At 40.2% G+C, this 18,729-nt stretch overlaps 2 protein-coding genes across 2 annotated transcripts in view; one reads left to right on the top strand and one right to left on the bottom strand.

Moving 5' to 3' along the window:
• Nucleotides 1-458: 458 nt before the first annotated feature.
• Nucleotides 459-5,388, bottom strand: LOC135256121 (dual oxidase maturation factor 2-like). Its single transcript, XM_064337977.1, has 9 exons — nucleotides 5,344-5,388; nucleotides 4,588-4,758; nucleotides 3,777-3,834; nucleotides 3,058-3,192; nucleotides 2,157-2,364; nucleotides 1,580-1,794; nucleotides 924-1,105; nucleotides 742-797; nucleotides 459-654 (listed from the first exon to the last, which is right to left on the bottom strand). The coding sequence occupies exons 2-8, from the start codon at nucleotides 4,732-4,734 to the stop codon at nucleotides 771-773; spliced, it is 972 nt and encodes a 323-aa protein (XP_064194047.1). The 5' UTR covers nucleotides 4,735-4,758; nucleotides 5,344-5,388; the 3' UTR covers nucleotides 459-654; nucleotides 742-770.
• Nucleotides 5,389-5,555: 167 nt separating this feature from the next.
• LOC135255161 (dual oxidase 1-like) overlaps nucleotides 5,556-18,729 on the top strand; it is a 30,081-nt gene continuing 16,907 nt past the window's right edge. Inside the window, exons 1-10 of the mRNA XM_064335964.1 lie at nucleotides 5,556-5,747; nucleotides 6,175-6,349; nucleotides 7,414-7,497; nucleotides 8,789-8,947; nucleotides 13,158-13,345; nucleotides 13,951-14,152; nucleotides 15,093-15,259; nucleotides 16,659-16,722; nucleotides 17,118-17,214; nucleotides 18,589-18,679. Coding sequence (XP_064192034.1) covers nucleotides 6,277-6,349; nucleotides 7,414-7,497; nucleotides 8,789-8,947; nucleotides 13,158-13,345; nucleotides 13,951-14,152; nucleotides 15,093-15,259; nucleotides 16,659-16,722; nucleotides 17,118-17,214; nucleotides 18,589-18,679 — 1,125 coding nt within the window. The 5' untranslated portion in view covers nucleotides 5,556-5,747; nucleotides 6,175-6,276. The remainder of the gene's footprint in view (nucleotides 5,748-6,174; nucleotides 6,350-7,413; nucleotides 7,498-8,788; nucleotides 8,948-13,157; nucleotides 13,346-13,950; nucleotides 14,153-15,092; nucleotides 15,260-16,658; nucleotides 16,723-17,117; nucleotides 17,215-18,588; nucleotides 18,680-18,729) is intronic.

Genomic DNA, 18,729 nt, shown 5'->3' on the forward strand with positions numbered 1-18,729 from the left:
TCACCACAATGCTGCATTGTATGAACTAAGAGTGCTCCCTACTGGCTCACCAGTGCAACTCCCAAACATAAGATTTCACATTGTTTGTCCTCTTCATTAGGAAGGGCTGTACTACCTCTACTTCCTCTGCAGCAGATTCATTCTTCATTTTAAAATGTGCATCTCCCCACAAAATATACAACTCACAAAATTGGTCAGACAGCTACATCTAGTGGTAAAACCTGGTTTTATTTTTAAAGGTTTGATGCAACTACTTTACGAGAAATAGTATCATTAATTGGATAGCCCTATGTGTCTGTAAATGCTTGTACTTATTTATCAGTTTATGGGGAGAAGAACATTCCCAGGAAAAATGTATGTGTGTACTCCATAAACCTAGACTACGGACTAAAGTAGGCTATATGAAATATGAGTGTTTGTGGTCATGTCTTTCAGAAATATTGAACTGGAGAAAAGTATTGTAAAAGAACATTTATTTTTCACAGCAAGAATATAATACATTATTTACATTCATCTTTACACACTGAGTATCTACATGTAGGTCTAACCAAATGAAAATGATTTCTCATTCGTGGATATTTTTGATCCTGTGGTTTTGAAGTAACAGCAAAGTGGCAATGGATGATTCAGTAATCTTCTACTGTACATGTCAAGCTGAAAAAAGAAAAGGATTTATTATTTTTCAAGTCGGCAGCATATAACTGCAGGATAAATGCTTGAATCAAAATGGTTTACACGTACTTTTGTGAAATGAGTTTTGAAATTCTTGTTCAAAGCTTCTCTGATCTGTTCACCTCCTAAAAACACACACACATACACACAACCATTAGCGTTCGATGACAAAATTAACACCCATCTGCTTTTTGTCAAAACTCCAAGCATAAACCCGCCCAGCCCCGCTTATCAAAATAACTGACACTCACAATTAACCTTACTGGTGGAAGAGTTGTCACTTCATCAAGAAAGGTGGTATTCAGGTAACCTTCACTCAAATAGGAGTCCTCATCAGAATCATCCACATCCATGTTGAAGGTTTCTCTCATCTTCTCTGGCATCAAAATGTCCAGTATAACCACCACTGCACCAATAAGAAAGCACAGCACACCTGCCAAGAGGCCCGAATTCTTCAGTCTCATTTATGTTACTAATATTCACAAGCCAATATTAGCAATTACTTTTTAAAGCTCTCGATGTGTAGGCATGTTTTTTCTTGAATTACATCAAATGTACTGTACATATATGTAATTCATTTACAGTGGCCTATACAGAATACACAGTATAAAATGTATAAGTGCAACATAAGCAGTCCTGAAATAATTTTATAAAAATGTACCAAATTGCAGGATTTTTTGGATTGTATAGCGTAATCATTAAGACATTGACAGTGTGAAACAAATGCAAAAATGAAATAAAGCAAGGGTCTGAAATTATGATTCTGGAGGGTCAAAGAGGATGCTAGCATCAGTTTACACCTTAAAAATCAGCTATTAGCTTTGACCCAAGAATCCAGGCGAGGCAAGTTAACTGTGTAATCAAAAAGACTGTTAAATTCAGCAAGGAATGACAGTCTTTTTTTTACCTGTGGCAAGGGACAACCAGAATGAGATGCTGAAACTGATCTGAAAGGAAGCAGTCCCTATGGTGAAACTGCAGGCTGGGATGTTCTGTATGGTGGCAAAGGAGGCCAGGGAGAAGAAGATGAAGGTTCCCGTGGCAACCATCATGTACCCAGCATACAGGATGACTGGCAGGCTAAACAGGATGTTGGCAACTAGCCAGCAGCAGAATGCTGTCCTGCAAAAGGTGAAAACAAGAGCAGAGGGGGTTTATGCATTGGAATGTAACAGGAGTTCACAGGGAGTATGAAGAACAAAACTGCATTCATTTCTAATTGCTGAAATTAATGTCCAGTTGTTCCCCAGTAGTGGAGTAATAATAATAATAATAATAACAATAATAAAAGTACTTGTGATAGAGCAACAATAGTGAAGTAGCAAATAAAAAAACAAAACAATTTATACAGAAATTATGCAGTTATAATTATACCCTTACTAAAAGCAAGTTAAAAAAAAAAGTGCATTCCCAAGAGTCTTAACCGCTCAAATATCAGGCAATGAATTCAATAGCAGCCGTAATGGCCACAGGCATGATCGTACCACATGGTGGCGGAAGCGTATCGGCCAGAGTATCTGTACAGGTAGTAGAGGCCACAGGGGCTGTCGAGGGTGAACTTTTCAGCGATGTACAGGATGGGGTTGGGGAGCCCCCTCTCCAGGGCATGAGTGTAGTCCTTGTCTAAAACATCTGTCCAACTGAACTCTTCATTGTAGTCTATCGTCTCATTCAGCTGCTCCAACGGGTCACCTGTAGACACAGGGCATGCATGCAAGTGAACTTCATATTGTGATTTTAATACGTTGATGGAATAGCTATTCTACCAGTTCTCTGGAGACAAAATGCCATCTGCCATTGGTGTATTCTCAGCCCTTTGATAATTGAGAAGGAAAAATGTTTATTCAGATCCATAAGAAATTGTGACTATATCAATTTCTGCATCTGTACCGTATTAACATTCTCCCTGCTAGTGACAGATTAATCAGTATTATCTATGCATATAAAGAAGGAATCTACTTATTCCTTTTCTTATTTCTCCTAACACATTCTTTCATAGATTTCATGAGGACCATGTTTCGCCCACTGAAGCCATTTGTAATATATTGAAGAATTTTGGCAGCAGTGTAGTACAATGAGTAAAGAACTGGTCTTGTAACCTAAAGGTGACAAGGTTTGATTCCCGGGTAGGAAACTGCCGTTGTACCATTGAGCAAGGTACTTAACCTACATTGCTTGAGTATATATCCAGCTGTATAAATAGATGCAATGTAAATGCTATGCAGAAGTTGTGTAAGTTGCTCTGGATAATAGTGTCTGCTCAATGCCTGAATAATATACATATAGAATCAAAGTAGCAGCAGAATGCTGAAATAGTGTTTAAGCAAGCATGGCAAGGTCAAAGATTTACGCACACACACACACACACACACACACACACAATACCTTTCAGAGTGACGTTGATCCCTGACAGTCCTACATGCAGTCCCACCTCAGCGCTCACAAACGCACTGCTAAAGGACTTGTAAGTGGTGTTGGCCTTCACGCTGGCAGCAGCCCAGTCACTTGTGAAGTTCACCGCTAAATGGAACAGAAGGCCCATCATTCATTACTTTAGGAAGTACACGGGCAAAGGACGGACAGACGGACTTGAGAAGCCAGCAGGACAGAACACCGCTCCTACCGGATAACAGCAGCAGTGCAGATTAACAGCAACTTTCATAATAGCTGCGTCCAGTGTCAATACCTGGAATTTCTTTTGTGTATTTACTTCCCTGCTTCATTATGGTGTTCACAGGCCATGGTCTAGATCACACTAGTCAGTATTTCAATTTCATAACCTGTATTTCTGTATTAAAAATGTTATTGAATAATCCAAACAGCTGTACAAGGATAATTTGATGAATCGTTGATATTTTTGGTGTTGTTGATTAAAATCAGCTTTCACGGATCACGTTACATCTTAACACCACACAAAGCATACTGCGATTGCCTTCCAAAGTAATTGCAATACTGATGAAGTATTCCACAAATGTTCTACAATGGAAATAATGATAATACATTGTGAACCCAGCTATAGAGCGTAAGCACACTTTAATTGTCAAATTACTTTCATGTACACAAATCGAGGAGAAAGCAAATAAATGTATACATGTTTTACTTACCAACTATCACTGTGCCTATAAATAAACTGAGGGTCATTCTGAACATCCAGAAAAGTCTCTAAAAGGAAGAGAGGGTAGATAGAATCAAGCAGTTTAATTCTGCACTTCAAAATCTGTAAAGGAAATGTATTGCCAACTCCTTATCAAACTCAGAATTAGGCTATGCATGCACTTTGAATCACCCCAAAAATCTACATTATAGTTGTTACATTAATATGCAGTAGGCCTACTGGCACATTATGGAAACACGGAATTTATAAACACATTTTGACGATTAATGCAATATTTTCCATTTGTTTTGGTATAATAAATTTTATACGTAGTAAATGTAATATCGACATAAAACAAAAATGAAGAAATAATAAGCATTCGTGTTAAACAACTAACAATCATAACACTATCCTATATGTATTAATCCACGCCTACATAATCGAGCAGTCTAATATCTTACTGTTGGAGATTTTATAATCGGCTTGAATATGTATTTCTTTTTCCCGTAATTTTATGTAAAATGATAATATTCACGTAAAGAAAACCTTATGTTATCACGTGTGGACAGGAAGATAACAGTTTCGAATAATTTTAACAGACCACAATTGCTACGAGAAACAGTAACAGAAGAAAGGGTGCGAATAAAAGTTTTAAAAGTACTAAACGACTTATTTAAGCACAGCCTTTCCCCATATTTTGTGCCAGTACTGTAAATATTTTAAAAATAATAATAATACTAATGCCCATACAAATGTAGGCTCATCATTTCAACAAAATATAATAAAATTGCGTCGGCGACCAGCTACAGCAGTCTACTTACAGCTTTGCCCCGTATCCCTGGGAGAACAACGATGAAAGTGGCGGCAGCAACAAGGAAGACCAGGATGACTGTCAGTAGTTTGAGATTGAAGATGAAGGGAGTAATTGTTTCGGGGTAGAATGGGTAAATGCCATCGTAGAATGTCATCTTTCCCCAGATCGCTGTCTAAGCCTAAAAGCACACGGTTGGCAAGGTGAGAACAGTGCTAATTTATATTCCTGTTACCGTCAAGACAGAAATGGACTAGACTAGGGATAGGCTACTCTCTTCGGGGACTGATTCAAACTAGGGAAACCCGATAAGTGAAAACTCTGGCCTGTCGGAGGCAATTAATCAAATAACTATCTGAAAGAAGAGCCAATTCATTTCACCTACCAGGATATACCATTGCTTAGTACTTGATAGATCTGCATTGATTAAACGATACAAAACAAAACGAGCCTACTACTCTGTAATATAGCGCATTTATACAAGCGGCTTAATACAATTAAACACACACACACACACACACACACACATATATATATGCAAGTATATTTCATGCGATACCCAATTGAACATGGATATTACATCTGTAGCCTATCCAATTAGTGTCTGGCAAGGACAACAGCTCATGCAGCGAATGGTTTTAAAAAAAAAAAATAGATAGGCTATATACTTAAGAATATATGAAGCGCATTATTCATACAAATATTTTAACAACCCATGTGTCATTATCTCAAAACTACTTATTTTATAAAGGCATACAGCACTTACCCGCAAAAGAATGTCAAAATATGAAAATTGGGTTTAAGTCAGAATACTATGTGTCTGGCGAGGAGCGGATGCTCCACTTATATATATAGGCCACCGCGATGTATGATGAGATGATTGATTGGCATTCGCTGGAATTATTGTGGAAAAGGGTGTGTGAACAAACAATGACCGTCCCATATCAGTAGAAAATCACTTCAGTCTGGACCAAGCACTCGAGTGCTCTGCACATTGCTGCACGCGTCGGCTTCTCATTATAAGTTATATATATGATTTATCATTCGCTACTTTTATGTTTTGTTCGTTAAGTCATTTAAAGTGAGCGGCATCCGCTTTTAAAGCTTCAATCATAGCGTAGGCTACACCTTAAACTATATTCCTCTGTACAATCATCCGATAGAAGACTGGTGAGTTGTGGTGAACTAATTGTAGCCTGTTGTGTATATCGCAATAATGTTTAAATTTGTGTTTCTGAGAAAATATTAATATTTAATACTAATAATACTAATATTTAAAGAATTGTACTAATAGATATCAACTTACCTTGTGCTCTCTAAGTGTCGGTTGACTGCCAAAGCGTTCTCTTTTTAAGTCAGTTTAGATAAAACTGGATCTTGCTCCTGCATTGTTCAGATTCTTTGAGGCGTTAGAAGAGAGTCCGGTATCATGTTTTGGCCGCCGTCTTCTGTTTAATTAAATGAACTGACTGATGATAATTGGCAGAATTGATATTGGCAGAATGTCTGAGGATAGCCGGGCAACAGGTGACACAACAGTAGCCTATTCTATGACAACGTGTGAGAAGGAATGGACGCATTTTACTTTTGACTTGAGAGTAGGTAAGGTCCTGCGCTGTCTACTCAACCCGTGTCCTGAAGTGGCCCAGAAGTGCTTGCTTCGAGAAGGGGCTTTGCTTCTGTGGGTCTCTCTGCAAGAATGGATTTTCGAACGAAAGAGCATTTGCATGCCGCCACATTACTGATCGTAATATTCGTCATGAACTCCGCATGTAAGTAATCTTAACTTTGTATGGTCTTAGGCTTACCAACTTGTTAGGGTTATAAATATCTGATTTAAAAACGGTGTTTGTGCATTTTATAGCCTATTAGGCTACTGTAGATTGCTATAATCTAACCTGTCGAATGTAAATTGGTTTGTATCATTTAAATGGGAGTAGATCTACTATTGGGAAAACCTTCCCAATTATTATTTATTTATTTATTTATTTATTTATTTATTTATTTACAATAATCAAACCATTGACATTTCGACCCAAACTGGTCTTCCGTAGGATGTGAATGCTCTGTGTGAATGACCGCAACTAATATTGATAATTACAAGACACGTGACCAAACACTGGGAAGGGGTAGAGTGAGTGAAAATAGCCGGGAACAGATCGCACACATCCATTGTCTAGCTATACCCACTTACTCCTAGTCTGGGTCGCGGGAAGACTTAGACGTACACCTTAAATACATGCTTGGAAAATCATTAGGTATTGAGAAAATCGATTCGCCACGCAGAGAAGGGAACATTGATAATTGCTTTTGAAGCGGGAATGTTTCTAGATTTAGCCTACACACTAAGTAAGCTAAATTTTTCCCAAATGGGTTGAATGAAGAACTTGACATCAGACCATTTCTGTGTTGACATGCGTTTTCCTGCAGACCTGGGGTTTAGTTATATTAACATTTACATAGAGCTTGAATATTTGTAAGCATGTAATACATATCTACTGCCTATGTTTATGAGCCTGTTCCAGTTCATAAACTGGACACTTGACCAAACACCCTCCAACGTCCTGGTGTTTGGTTAAGTGTCATCTTGTAATTATCTTTATTAGTTGTACATGGTTTATGTCATCAACATCACAAGGAAGACCTGTTTGGGTCAAAAAGTTTAGATTATGGTAATCAAATGGGAGCATATAATCATTAGCTACAGTGTGATTTGGACTCTGCCCAGCACCTGCAGTTACGGTATATTGGATGTGTGTGTTTTAACTCAATTTGCTTTCTTTGTAGGCCTACTATTCACATAATGTAGGTCACTGTTTTACATTAACCTTCACAGATTCAAAGTCAAGCATTACTTGGGAAGTACAGCGCTATGATGGATGGTACAATAATTTAGCACATCACAGTCGAGGAGCAGCAGGTAGGCTGAACTGTTAAATTACTCTGGATAACAGGATCTGCTGAAATAATTATTTTCAGATAGAAATATAAAATACTACGTACTTTGAATTTTTTTGATGCTGTATTTGGGACTATAACCTAAGTCACTTTATCTGAGGGTGTCCGGGTGATTAACCCATTGATTGTGTTCATATACGTGTTGAACGCACCATTTATGATTGAATGATGTCACATACACTATATGACCAAAAGTATCTGGACAGTGGACACCCCTTGGGGTGGGGCTGTTTTTCATGGTTTGGACTAGGCCCCTTAGTTCCAGGGAAGGTAAATCTTAATGCTACAGCATACAATGACATTCTACACGATTCTGTGCTTCCCCGACAGTTTGGGGAAGGCCCTCTTCTGTTTCAAAATGAAAATGCCCACATGCATACAGCGGGTCCATATAGAAATTATCGGTCGAGGGTGGTGTGGAAGAACTTGGCTGGCCTGCAAATCGCCCTGACCTCAATCCCATCCAAATCCCTGCAGCAATGCTCCAACATCTAGTATAAAGCCATCCCAGATGAGTGGAGGTTGTTCAAGGGAACAGTGTATAAATAAAACCATTAATTCGGTGCACATATCCCTGGGGTGTATATACATCATGACATATCTTGATATTGAGGCAAGTAATCAATTTGGCTTGCCTGTAAAATGATATTTTTGGGCCATTGAAAACATCCCAGAACATTCAAGGGGTGGTGATTGGGAATATGTTACTTGTCAAACATCAGCAAGTAGAGCAGTTTAATCACTGAAGCTCCTGCCAAACAAGCTCCAGCTATCATCCCTCTTTCAAAGTCATTGGGTTCTTTTCATGTTAGCCATGAATATATGGAACCATCTACCCAGCATTTGTATACAAAACCTTCAACATGCTATTAACATGGGGTTATCATTTAAGTGTTATCCTTGTTGGCTACTACCTGCATTATGCATCAGAACTTTCATGATGGGGTTTGGACCTCACTCTAAAGTTGCACTGAGAATATAATCATTGCATTTTTATTATCTGAAATAAAAAGACTTTCCAGCAACACTGATAAAAAGTGTTGCAGTGAATTGCATTGAGTATCCACTGGCTAAGGAAAGTCTTCCCTTTGTAGGCCTGGAGCTTTTCTTGTTTTAAGTGCTTTGTACAATAATTGGCCCAATACACTGTAATTATATTTTGATGATGGTGATTCAGTGAACAGCTGACCAATATAATAATGTAAAGAACCTTTTGGACCTGCAGTTTAAATGTAAAACTTTTCTTGCTACAGGCTCACCACTGATCCGCCTCCTGCCAGCAAAGTATTCTGACGGTGTCTATCAACCCCTTCAGGAGCTGCCAAACCCACGGAATATCAGTAACATTGCCATGAGGGGACCCTCTGGCTTACCCTCAACCAGAAACCAGACTGTCCTGTCTGTTTTTTTTGGTATGGGAAATCCTTCCTCCCATCCCTTTATTCACACCAAGGATTTCAAACTTTGTCACACAAGGACTAGTTTGGTAGATACATCTTTATTTGCCCCAAGGGGCAGTTGTCCTACATATACAAAATGTCAGCAATATTAGTGGGTAGTGCTACAGTGCTACAGCCAAAAAAGCAAGAACATTACAGTAGGACACAAACAACTTAATAAATCACTGTGAAGAGGTCACAGTGAAGACAACATGCTCCCTCCCTCTGCCAACATTTAATTGTGGAAGGTAGTGTCAATGTCCTGATTTGTGTCCAGGGTGAGTATGAGGCTGTAAGGCTGCTGGTGCTGGGGTTGGAGCAGGGGCCAGAGCAGGGGGCATGGCAGCTGGAACGCCTTGTCTTAAAGGCAGATGGGCAGGTGGTCTGACTGAGGGGCCACCCTGCATGTTCCCAGGTACTTACTAGTAGGAGAAGTGAGGAGAGGCAGGCATGTTATGTAGGTGGCTGGCATGCCATGAAGCCCCGTCCATTAGCTCATAAATAGCTGGGCCCAGCTGGCGGCTGACTTGGCATGGAGGTGCCATTTCGTGCCATCTGCAACACACTTAATCATGCGGGTCATGGGTATCATGGCACAATGATGATGGGAGATGCAGGCGTTGCCCCAGCATGATAGTTCATTTTTCACTTGAGAGAAAGGTTCCAGTTCAGGTGGGCCACCTGTACCTGATGCAGCCATGGAACATTGTGAAGGTGAGCTCAGCGGCTGAGGTGGTCTCCAGTTCATGGAAAGATACAGTGTCTTTCAATGGTGAGTGGTCCAGATGCGTTAACTGTTCTTCATCCTCTGGAGAAGTGCCTGGACCCTGTAGGATGGTGGGATGGGAAAAGTCTGTCACCACGTTCGCACATTCTTGGGTAAACTACAGTCTGAAGTCCTACTTCTGTAGGTGATCTGACCACCTGTGGAGACAAAGAGGTTTGTGTCCCCACATGGACATCGGGGCTGTCAGACCCTGGTGGTCTATCTTCAGCATAACAAATGTCTATTTAGGTACAGATGCCACTGCTCACACACCTAAATGCATGCGAGGACCTTGTGCTTGCGAGTGGAGTACGTTTGCTCCTTAGGGCTGAGAGCATGAGAAGTGCATGCTGTGGGCTTTTTCACACCGTCATGGAGCTGGGACAGTATGTCACCATTGACTATTGTAGATGTATTACATGCCACGATTGTCAGGCACACCAGGTGGAAGTGGGCCAGGGTAGGATACATGGTGTGGAGGCATTTCAATTCCTCAATGGCTGCCTGGCGGGCAGGGGTCCAGGACCAGGGAGCATCCTGTTTCAGTAGCTGCCTCAACGGTGTGCTGATGGAGGAGTACTCTGATAGGAATGTAGTATGCTGCTATTCCAAGGATTGATGCCACCTGAGAGGTTGTGGTTGAGGCAATCACCTGGAGGATGACATCCATATTTGACTGAAAGGGAGAAAGGTTGTTGACAGACACATGAAAGCCTACAAATGTGGCAGACATGGAGAACGCACTCCTCTCATTGTTCAGAGTGACCTGGTGGCAGTTGATAGTAGCAAATACCTGTTGTTGGTAGGCATTGTGGTTGGCGGCGTCAGATCCATGCATCATAATGTCATCTAGGTACACCACTGCTAGGGCAGCTAGTGAAAATGATGGACATGACCTTTTGAAAACAGCTGAGTGTCAAGCTGAGTCCAAAAGCCATTACAGCCCAGGATGGGTGATGAAAGCTGTCAAGTTCCTTCTCTCTGGGCAAATAGCCTTGACCTAGGTTGAGTTTGGAGAAGACATGGGAGCAATGGAAGTGAGTTGTGAGCTCCTCTGTTGTGGGTAGTGGTATTTATCAGGCACAACTGCGTTGTTCACAGAACAGAGGTTATTGTTGACTCTGAGTCCTGTTTTCTTCTGAGCGATTTAGACACCCAAGGAGGAACTTCAGTGGGTTCAATAATTCCCTCAGCTGGGGGGCAATAGAGCTCAACCGTGATGCCGTCACACAGGGCATATGAGGCAGGGGCTGGATTACAGGGAGAATCTTGGGGTCCAAGGTTCGTATATAAATGCAGTGAGACACCCCAGGTCATTGAACAGGTGAGGCCACTGTTGGTGCCACGCGGAGGTTAAGAATCTTAGTACCCCTATTGCCTTGTAGGGAAAAACCAAGGCTAGCAAACAAGTTGAGGTTCATGATGCCTACATCTTGGTGTGTGACATGGAATGGGAAGGACTCAAAATTGTTGGATCTACAGGAACTTGGGGGAGACCGACAACATGGATTTTGCCCTGACCATAATCGCAATGGGTGGCTGGTGGAGGCAGCAGCAACTGGTGCGGGAAGAACAATTTTTTGGTTGCTGCGTTCAGAAAAGCCCCAATGTCAAGTAGAAGAGTGAAACTGAATTCCTTCAGGTATACAGTACTCATACTGTGTATCCTGTGTACCCTGCTGTCACATGATCATCCTGTGAAGTCTGTAAGAGGGGAGCGACACCAGTTAGCAAAGTGGTTTGGTTTCTGGCAGTGTCTGACATCGATATTTGAGGGGAATCAATACCACTTCTGGGATCCTTAACCGTTCTTGCTTCTTTGCATTAAATATGATGTCACACGAGTTCACAAGACTGCAAGAACATCTTCAAGTAACAGTCTTTCTTGAACTCGAGGATTAGATGTTTTCACAATGAGATGATCAGTTTGTCTGTGCGAGATCCAAAATTAGATAGACATGCCGGGGCTGGCTACAAATTGGGTGGCAGACTCTCCAGCTCATTGAATTAAACTGTAGCCATCTGAGAAGAATGTTTTTGAGCTGTCCATTCTGAGCTGCTATGGTTTCATCTTGTGTTTGCGGATCTGAGTGTACTGAAAATCAGTATGTATGTCCTGTATCTTCCTCACAAGTGTGTAGGACAGTATGGTGATGAAAGCTGATCAAAAGTCAGGCAAATGGTCATGCACATAGGCACTAGATATTGCTGTAGCATCCTCCACTCCACGCCATGTTTTGTTGGCAAACTGTAAGGTGTTAACTTGCTCAGATGTTTTCTGTTTCAGCTGGTCTGGTTAAGTAAAATATGCTCAACACACTTAATTACGATGGGCATAAGAGCCACTTGCTTGAAGTTGTTGACATCACTGGGTCTGGATTTCTTGGGTATACCGGTTTTTGCAGATTTCCCCCTCATGAGTTCTCACCTCCAGTAGTGGACTATGAGCATAAGCTGCCATGATTCACTTTTCTGGATTCTCAAGGCTCTCAGATTGTGCAAAAATACATGATCATTAGTTTTGATGCTGTTGCCACATTTGTGTTTTTGGCTGATGATAGTTTTTATTCTATTTCACATCTGTTGTGAATTGTTTTGGTGTAAATGATATGCAACTCTTGAGCAATCTTTCTTTGCCTATTTTATGTCCTGGTTTAGTAACAGCCAATTTCACCTTTTGTCAGTCATTTGACATGAACGCCCTTTTCTTTTCAACTAAGAGAGATTTGACTTTCTTTGGGGTACATGACTTATAGTTTCCATATTTTTGGTAACTTTTGCCATTTCAATGAGATATTGGTAAGAACATACAAGCAGGGTCTACCTAGCTAACATGTTCTGGCAATTTTATAACATTTCAGTAACATTGTGTGAACATTTTGTGTCAGCTGGGTAGGTATCCAGGTTTGTGGATTTTATTGATTGTATGGAAAACTGCGCGCACAAAATGGACACATCTTCTGAGATGTGATATGAAGTGTTTGGGCATTGCAGCACTGTGAGGTGAAGATGGATGGTATCCAGTGATCAGAAACAGAGGGACCTCTTATACATATAGCCAATATAGGATCAGGTTCCACTGTCTCTATGCTAACCATTGTGAGGTAAAAGGCTAAACTACTGGCTTAGCCAGAAATATTCATATACTGTAGTTGGTACTGTATAACTAGGTGGGCCAGAAATACCTTGGTGGGTATTCACATTTGGTTGTGGTGGTTCAGTTAAGATAAATGGATGGGCCTGGATACTATGTAGATGCCTCTAAGCTAACCCATTTTTATGTGGCTAAACTGATCTTGATTAGTACTCCAGTTCTGTGGCATTTTATTAATACAGGCATTGAGCCCATTCTTTACTGTTTAGACTCTTTATAAATGTAATCAGCTTATCATTTAGCTGATTTTCCTGGTTTCCCAGGTTACCATGTGGTGAATGAGATTGTAGACTCCCGCCTGCCTGCCTGCCCCCCGGAATTCATGCATATTTCGGTTCCACAAGGGGATCCCGTCTTTGATCCCAACAACACTGGGAAAACTATGCTGCCATTCCAGCGAGGGAAGTGGGCTAAGGACACCAGCCAAAGTCCCAATAATCCCCGAACTCAGGTAAGGGGCATCTGGTGAATAAGAGTCATAAAGCCTTCATGAATACTGCACAGCCCTTTATAAGTACCACATTAATTAATAATTACTGTACACTTACACCAAACAACTTAGACTGTCATAGGCTGTGCTTTAATGCCATCTGTATGATAACGGAAATTTACACATTGACACAGCGTATTATGGTAATGTCCAGATTTGGGTTTTGATATCACAAAAAACATTGCCTTCACATAACATTGGATTACCTTCTGCCTTCAGAAGGTTATTATCATTACAAATATAGTTCAATTGACTAATTAGCTGTAATCACTGATAAGCACTCACTCATAGATTAAACTAAAGTAAAACGTTTCATATGAGGGGCACAGCAATAGTCTTCTGTTGAGCCTATCATGACATGTAGCTCAAATGTTAGATATATGACATATTAGTTATTACATTACGTATTAATGAATACAAAAATCTGGCATGGAATCCAAAAACAGATATGGTTCTCCTTCCCCACCCAGGCTCTGCCTGCATATTTATAATTGCCTTTGAGGGGGATACACAATACTACAGTCTCGTTAATGGTGAATTTCTTGGTTTTCATGGGCTTCCTGTAGGTAAACCATGTGACCGCCTGGATGGATGGAAGCTCCATCTACGGCTCATCTAACTCTTGGTGTGATGCTTTGAGGAGTTTCTCCGGAGGCCTCTTGGCCTCAGGGTCTGACAGGAATTTCCCAAAGCGGACTTCAAATCCCTACTTCATGTGGACCAACGTTGACCCTTCCACTGGTCAGCACGGTCGGGAAGGGCTCTATGGTAAGACCACGCTCCCTGCTCTCAGGTCAGCCCCTTGCCAAAGCATAGGCGCTCATAAGCATAGGATGTTGTTTACAATGATTTCCATCAGCACATGTGAGTGTCAGGCCTTCATTATGAAATACCTTAGAAACAAGGATAGATATTGGGACTGTGCTCGCTTTTCTTGTTACGCTTCTGAGCTGAGCTAAGAGGAGCAGATGAGGTCAAATGTGTATTTTAAGTAGGAACAACATGTTATTTGAAATACTTCAACTCTTTAGCTCTGGATAAAATGTGAAAGCACTCCTTCAATCTCTGAGGATTTTCAACAAAAGATATTACTAATCAAAATGTTTAGTTCAGTCATATCAAAGGACAGTTTTGTTCTGAATAGTGGTGACAATACATTGTTCTTGCCACAAGAAAATTGCCAGTAATCTGCTGGGTTTTTGGTGATGTCTACAGGGTTGAAGTATTTCAAATAATTATTTTACCCACATCTGGAGTGGCCCTTTTTTTAGAAACCACATAGAGACCCAGATGGTTTGACTCACATGCAAGGGTGGCTCTCCTCTCTTCTGTTGGAGGTTTCCATTGTTGTTTCATTATGCCCTGTTGCCCACAGTAGATCTTGCTGTTTGTTCTGCTGTGAATATGCCCCTAAAATAATTTATCGTAATTACTACTTCCTAATCTTGGTGTTTTATTGTTGTCCTGGCCACTGTTGCCATGTTCTGCTTTCCTTGTTTTTTAAGTTTGAGGACAACTGGAGTGAGAGGATTTTATTTACTCATGATATTATTGATATGCAGTGCAAGAACTGGGGAAAATTAAGTAATGCATGAAATTAATAGGATTTATTGTACCATATTCAATTATGGCAGAGGGCTCTCAAATGTGTATTCAGAACTGAACTTGCATTCCAAACTACAGTATGGATTTTTTTGTGTTCTCCAAGAATTTGGGAATTCCAGGGGCAACGAGAATGTGTTCACGGTGGCAGAAGGGATTATATGGTTTAGGTACCATAATTACCTGGCCTCCAAGCTGCAGGAACAACAGAAGACGTGGTCAGATGAAGAACTGTTTCAGGCTGCCAGGAAAAGGGTTGTTGCCACATTCCAGGTATAGAAAACCTTCCCTCTTTATCTGTAACCACATAATGAGTGTTTTCCACCCCCCACCCCCAGACCCACATAGGGGCTGCGGTTACATTGACACAAACACGGGGATCAGTCCAAGGGCTGATGTGAGTCAAAGACATGCGTATGACCTCACCAGCTATGATCTTGTCCTAGAGTTTTGTATTCAGCATATTATTGTATTAGGCGTATTAATGCTTATGCTTGTGGCTTTAGAGCATTTTAAAGGAAACATATGATGTGTGAACCTATATTTATGTTGAAATCTGCTGATGTTCTTAGGCCTGTGTCCTGACACCATTAAAAGTTGGAGATCCTTCTGATCCTAACTGCTATCACCCCATTTCTAAGCGTTCTGTACTTACTAAGGTCCTGGAATACTTGGTTAACGCAGAGCTGAAAGAATATCCATGGGACAATAACATCCTGACACCTATTTACTCCTTGTCTCAAGAAGCTCAGTACCTCAAACAGTCATTTAACACCTGTTAGGTTTCTCTGTTTTAAATGCTGATGAAACAAATACATTTCTCGAAATCCCATTCCCAGGCCACTGCTTATGAAAATATTTCAACCATGAATAGGAAATGTATTGTACCGGTTCAGTTTTAAAACCCACATTTTCAATCTTGTAAAGAAACTGAAAGTCTGATGAACTTTCAGCTGAAATCTCTGCTAAAGATAAACATATAGTAACCTTGTGGCCTAGGATTGATTATGGAGACATTCTATGTATGCATACCTCCCTGTAGGCCACCAACAAAGTTTCTCACGGGGCCCTGTGATTTATCGTAAATGCTACATCTCTCATGCACCATTGTGATCTGCATGAGCAAGCTTGACGTCTTTCTGCCACTGCAGGTAGACCCACTGTTTATAAAGCAACTGCAGCAAAGTGTGAACTTTTACCTTTGCAGGCCTCTTGCCTGGAAGAACTGCATTAGCGGCTTATTGACCTAGTGCTTGTTACTATGTCATTTTAGGAATTTGGAAAGCTGGCGTTTAATTTGCTGGTGTTAAAACTAGGGAAGATGCAGAATTAGAATCTCTTTGTTTTTAAGCTTGTCGCAAACAATAAACCTGACATATGAAATGTGTTTCACAATTGGTGAATTTTATTGTACTGTGCTGTATTGTATTTTATGCAGTGTGCTGCACAATTTTGTCCAGGGCTCCTTTGAAACATAGATGTTTATCTTAATGGCATTTACTTGGATAAAGACAAATAACGGATAAATTTAAATAAATGTTTTTGTTCTGGATTAATTCAAAACAGTATACTGAATTACACTAAGCATTTTGCAAAAAAAAAAAATTTGGCCCATTATCCAAAACCTAAATATCAATGATGAGTAATATACTTTTGTTTTTTCTCTCATTAGAACATTGCATTCTATGAATGGCTGCCATTGTATCTTGGAAATCAGACTGTACCACAATATCCAGGTTTGTGTGTGTGTGTGTGTGTGTGTGTGTGTGCAAGTCCCAGTGTGTGTTTGCAGGTGCACATGTACACGCAACTGTGACATAAATTTGTCATTTGAAAGCTACAATTCGAAGAGTTCAGTGACATTTTGATGGAGAGATTATTTAATGATAAATGCATATTATTGTGCAGTATATGACCAGTCTAATATACTGAAAAAAGTATGTCAGAAGATGTCACTCTTCTTTTTTGTGACAGTATTCACATGATTAATGGCTGACAGAACACATTTCAGGTTGATCTGGAAGGTTGAATAGTTGATATAAGATTTTGATAGATTTTGCTGCAGTAAAATGGTATGTTGTTGTCACATACATTTCTACAGGTGTATTTATGTATGTGTCTTCCCTTAAAGGCTACCAGAAGCACACAGATCCTGGGATTTCTCCTGAATTTCAGGCAGCTGCCATGCGATTTGGGTCTACTATGGTTCCCCCTGGTGTTTACATGAGGTTTTGTACTGTTACTTTGCTGAAATTTCCCTCAGAACTAAAGCACAAGTCATGGCATTGAGTTAACTGCAAAATGCAGACTGCAAGCCTAGCAAGGAATTGACTAAAGATGGTGAAGCTGTTTTAGGGAAAGGGTGATTGGAGGTCTCATTATTTGACATAGCGGGGCTTAAAATTCATTTTTGGATTGAGGGGGATTTCTCCCCTTACAAGCAACATTTTAGGGAGATTTCAAAGGTTTGAGGAGGGAATGAGTGAGGGAGGGATGGTGGTATAAAATAAACGACAGAAAAAAGTATGCAATATGCTAACTTTATTTTCTTTTCTCTTATTGTCATTTTATTTCATGTAGAAGTCTGAGAGTAAAAATCAATATTATGGATCAGTACTATTGGCTTGTGTTAGCTACATCAAATGGTCTCATAGAACTGCGATCAAAGGTTAACACTTTCCTTGTGCAAGTTTGATCACCACTGCAATGATGTTAAAACAGTCGACAAAATACAATTTCTTTGAGAAATGTATTGTTATGCTCATGTGCACACACTGCTGTGTACATTATAAAGCCCCGCTTTGTCCTCCCTACCTAAAGTATGTAGCCTACGGTGGCCAGTGTGTCACTGAGAGTTTGTTTAAATGACGTATAATCTTTTATTGCATTTCACAAAAGCCATCAGCACGCTTACACACAAACCTTTTTACTCGGAAATGGCCTGCACACCCTAAAGAACGAACAATTATATTTTCAATTGTACCTATTTATAAATGTATCAGCGGGATTTTCCTGCTTTATTGCGGACAAAAAATCAGGATATCGTAAAATATATGCACAATTTGCGCAATCCCATGCTGAATTTTCTTCCCTGCATAGGGGTGGGAAAGGAAAAGGTAGGACATGCATTTATTTGGGCACCTTAAAAGCCTCTTACAGCTAAGAACATTTAAGAGTGATGTTACAAATGACTTAACATGTCTTACCGTTATTACTGTCTGTACATAACACTAGGCAACAAACGCCTGGTCCTTCGACATAACAAATTCAGCAGATATATTTATCCAGACTGTGGTTTTGCTTGTGTGGCTTATTTGTAAACTATCTTTTTATTTATCCTTTATCTGTCCAATAGTTTGGTAGCTTTGGTAATAATTCAGTTTGGTAGCTCTTTATCAAGGGCAAGCTGGCCAAGAGAGCTGCATGCATGAATGCCGATATGTATGAATGCATAGGATAGCATTAAAAATGACAAGATACAGTAGAACAGTTACATTAAAGAAATGAATAAACAGAAAGCAATCACACATTAATTTTATTTGTTCTGTGCCCTTAAAGGTTTCTCAGTTTAAGAAGGCACATTCTTTTGGTTTTTGCTTCAGAAACAGGACCTGTCATTATCGGGACATCATCAACTTCGATAATAGCACTTCCTCTGCCATGCGAGTGTGTAACAGCTTCTGGAACAGAGAGGTATGTCATGAGCCCTGAAAATAAATATCTCAGAGGCCCAGGATCACCCA

Source organism: Anguilla rostrata, chromosome 5, assembly GCF_018555375.3.
Source record: "Anguilla rostrata isolate EN2019 chromosome 5, ASM1855537v3, whole genome shotgun sequence".
Taxonomy (NCBI): Eukaryota; Metazoa; Chordata; class Actinopteri; order Anguilliformes; family Anguillidae; genus Anguilla; species Anguilla rostrata.

Bases quoted from the DNA above. Each gene is read 5' to 3' on its own strand.
- LOC135256121 (XM_064337977.1), bottom strand. From the start codon at position 4,734: ATGACATTCTACGATGGCATTTACCCATTCTACCCCGAAACAATTACT. The intron at 3,835-4,587 runs GTAAGTAGACTG...TCTTCCTTTTAG, and splicing joins CAGGGATACGGGGCAAAGCT to AGACTTTTCTGGATGTTCAG. The intron at 798-923 runs GTGAGTGTCAGT...GTGTGTTTTTAG, and splicing joins TTCCACCAGTAAGGTTAATT to GAGGTGAACAGATCAGAGAA.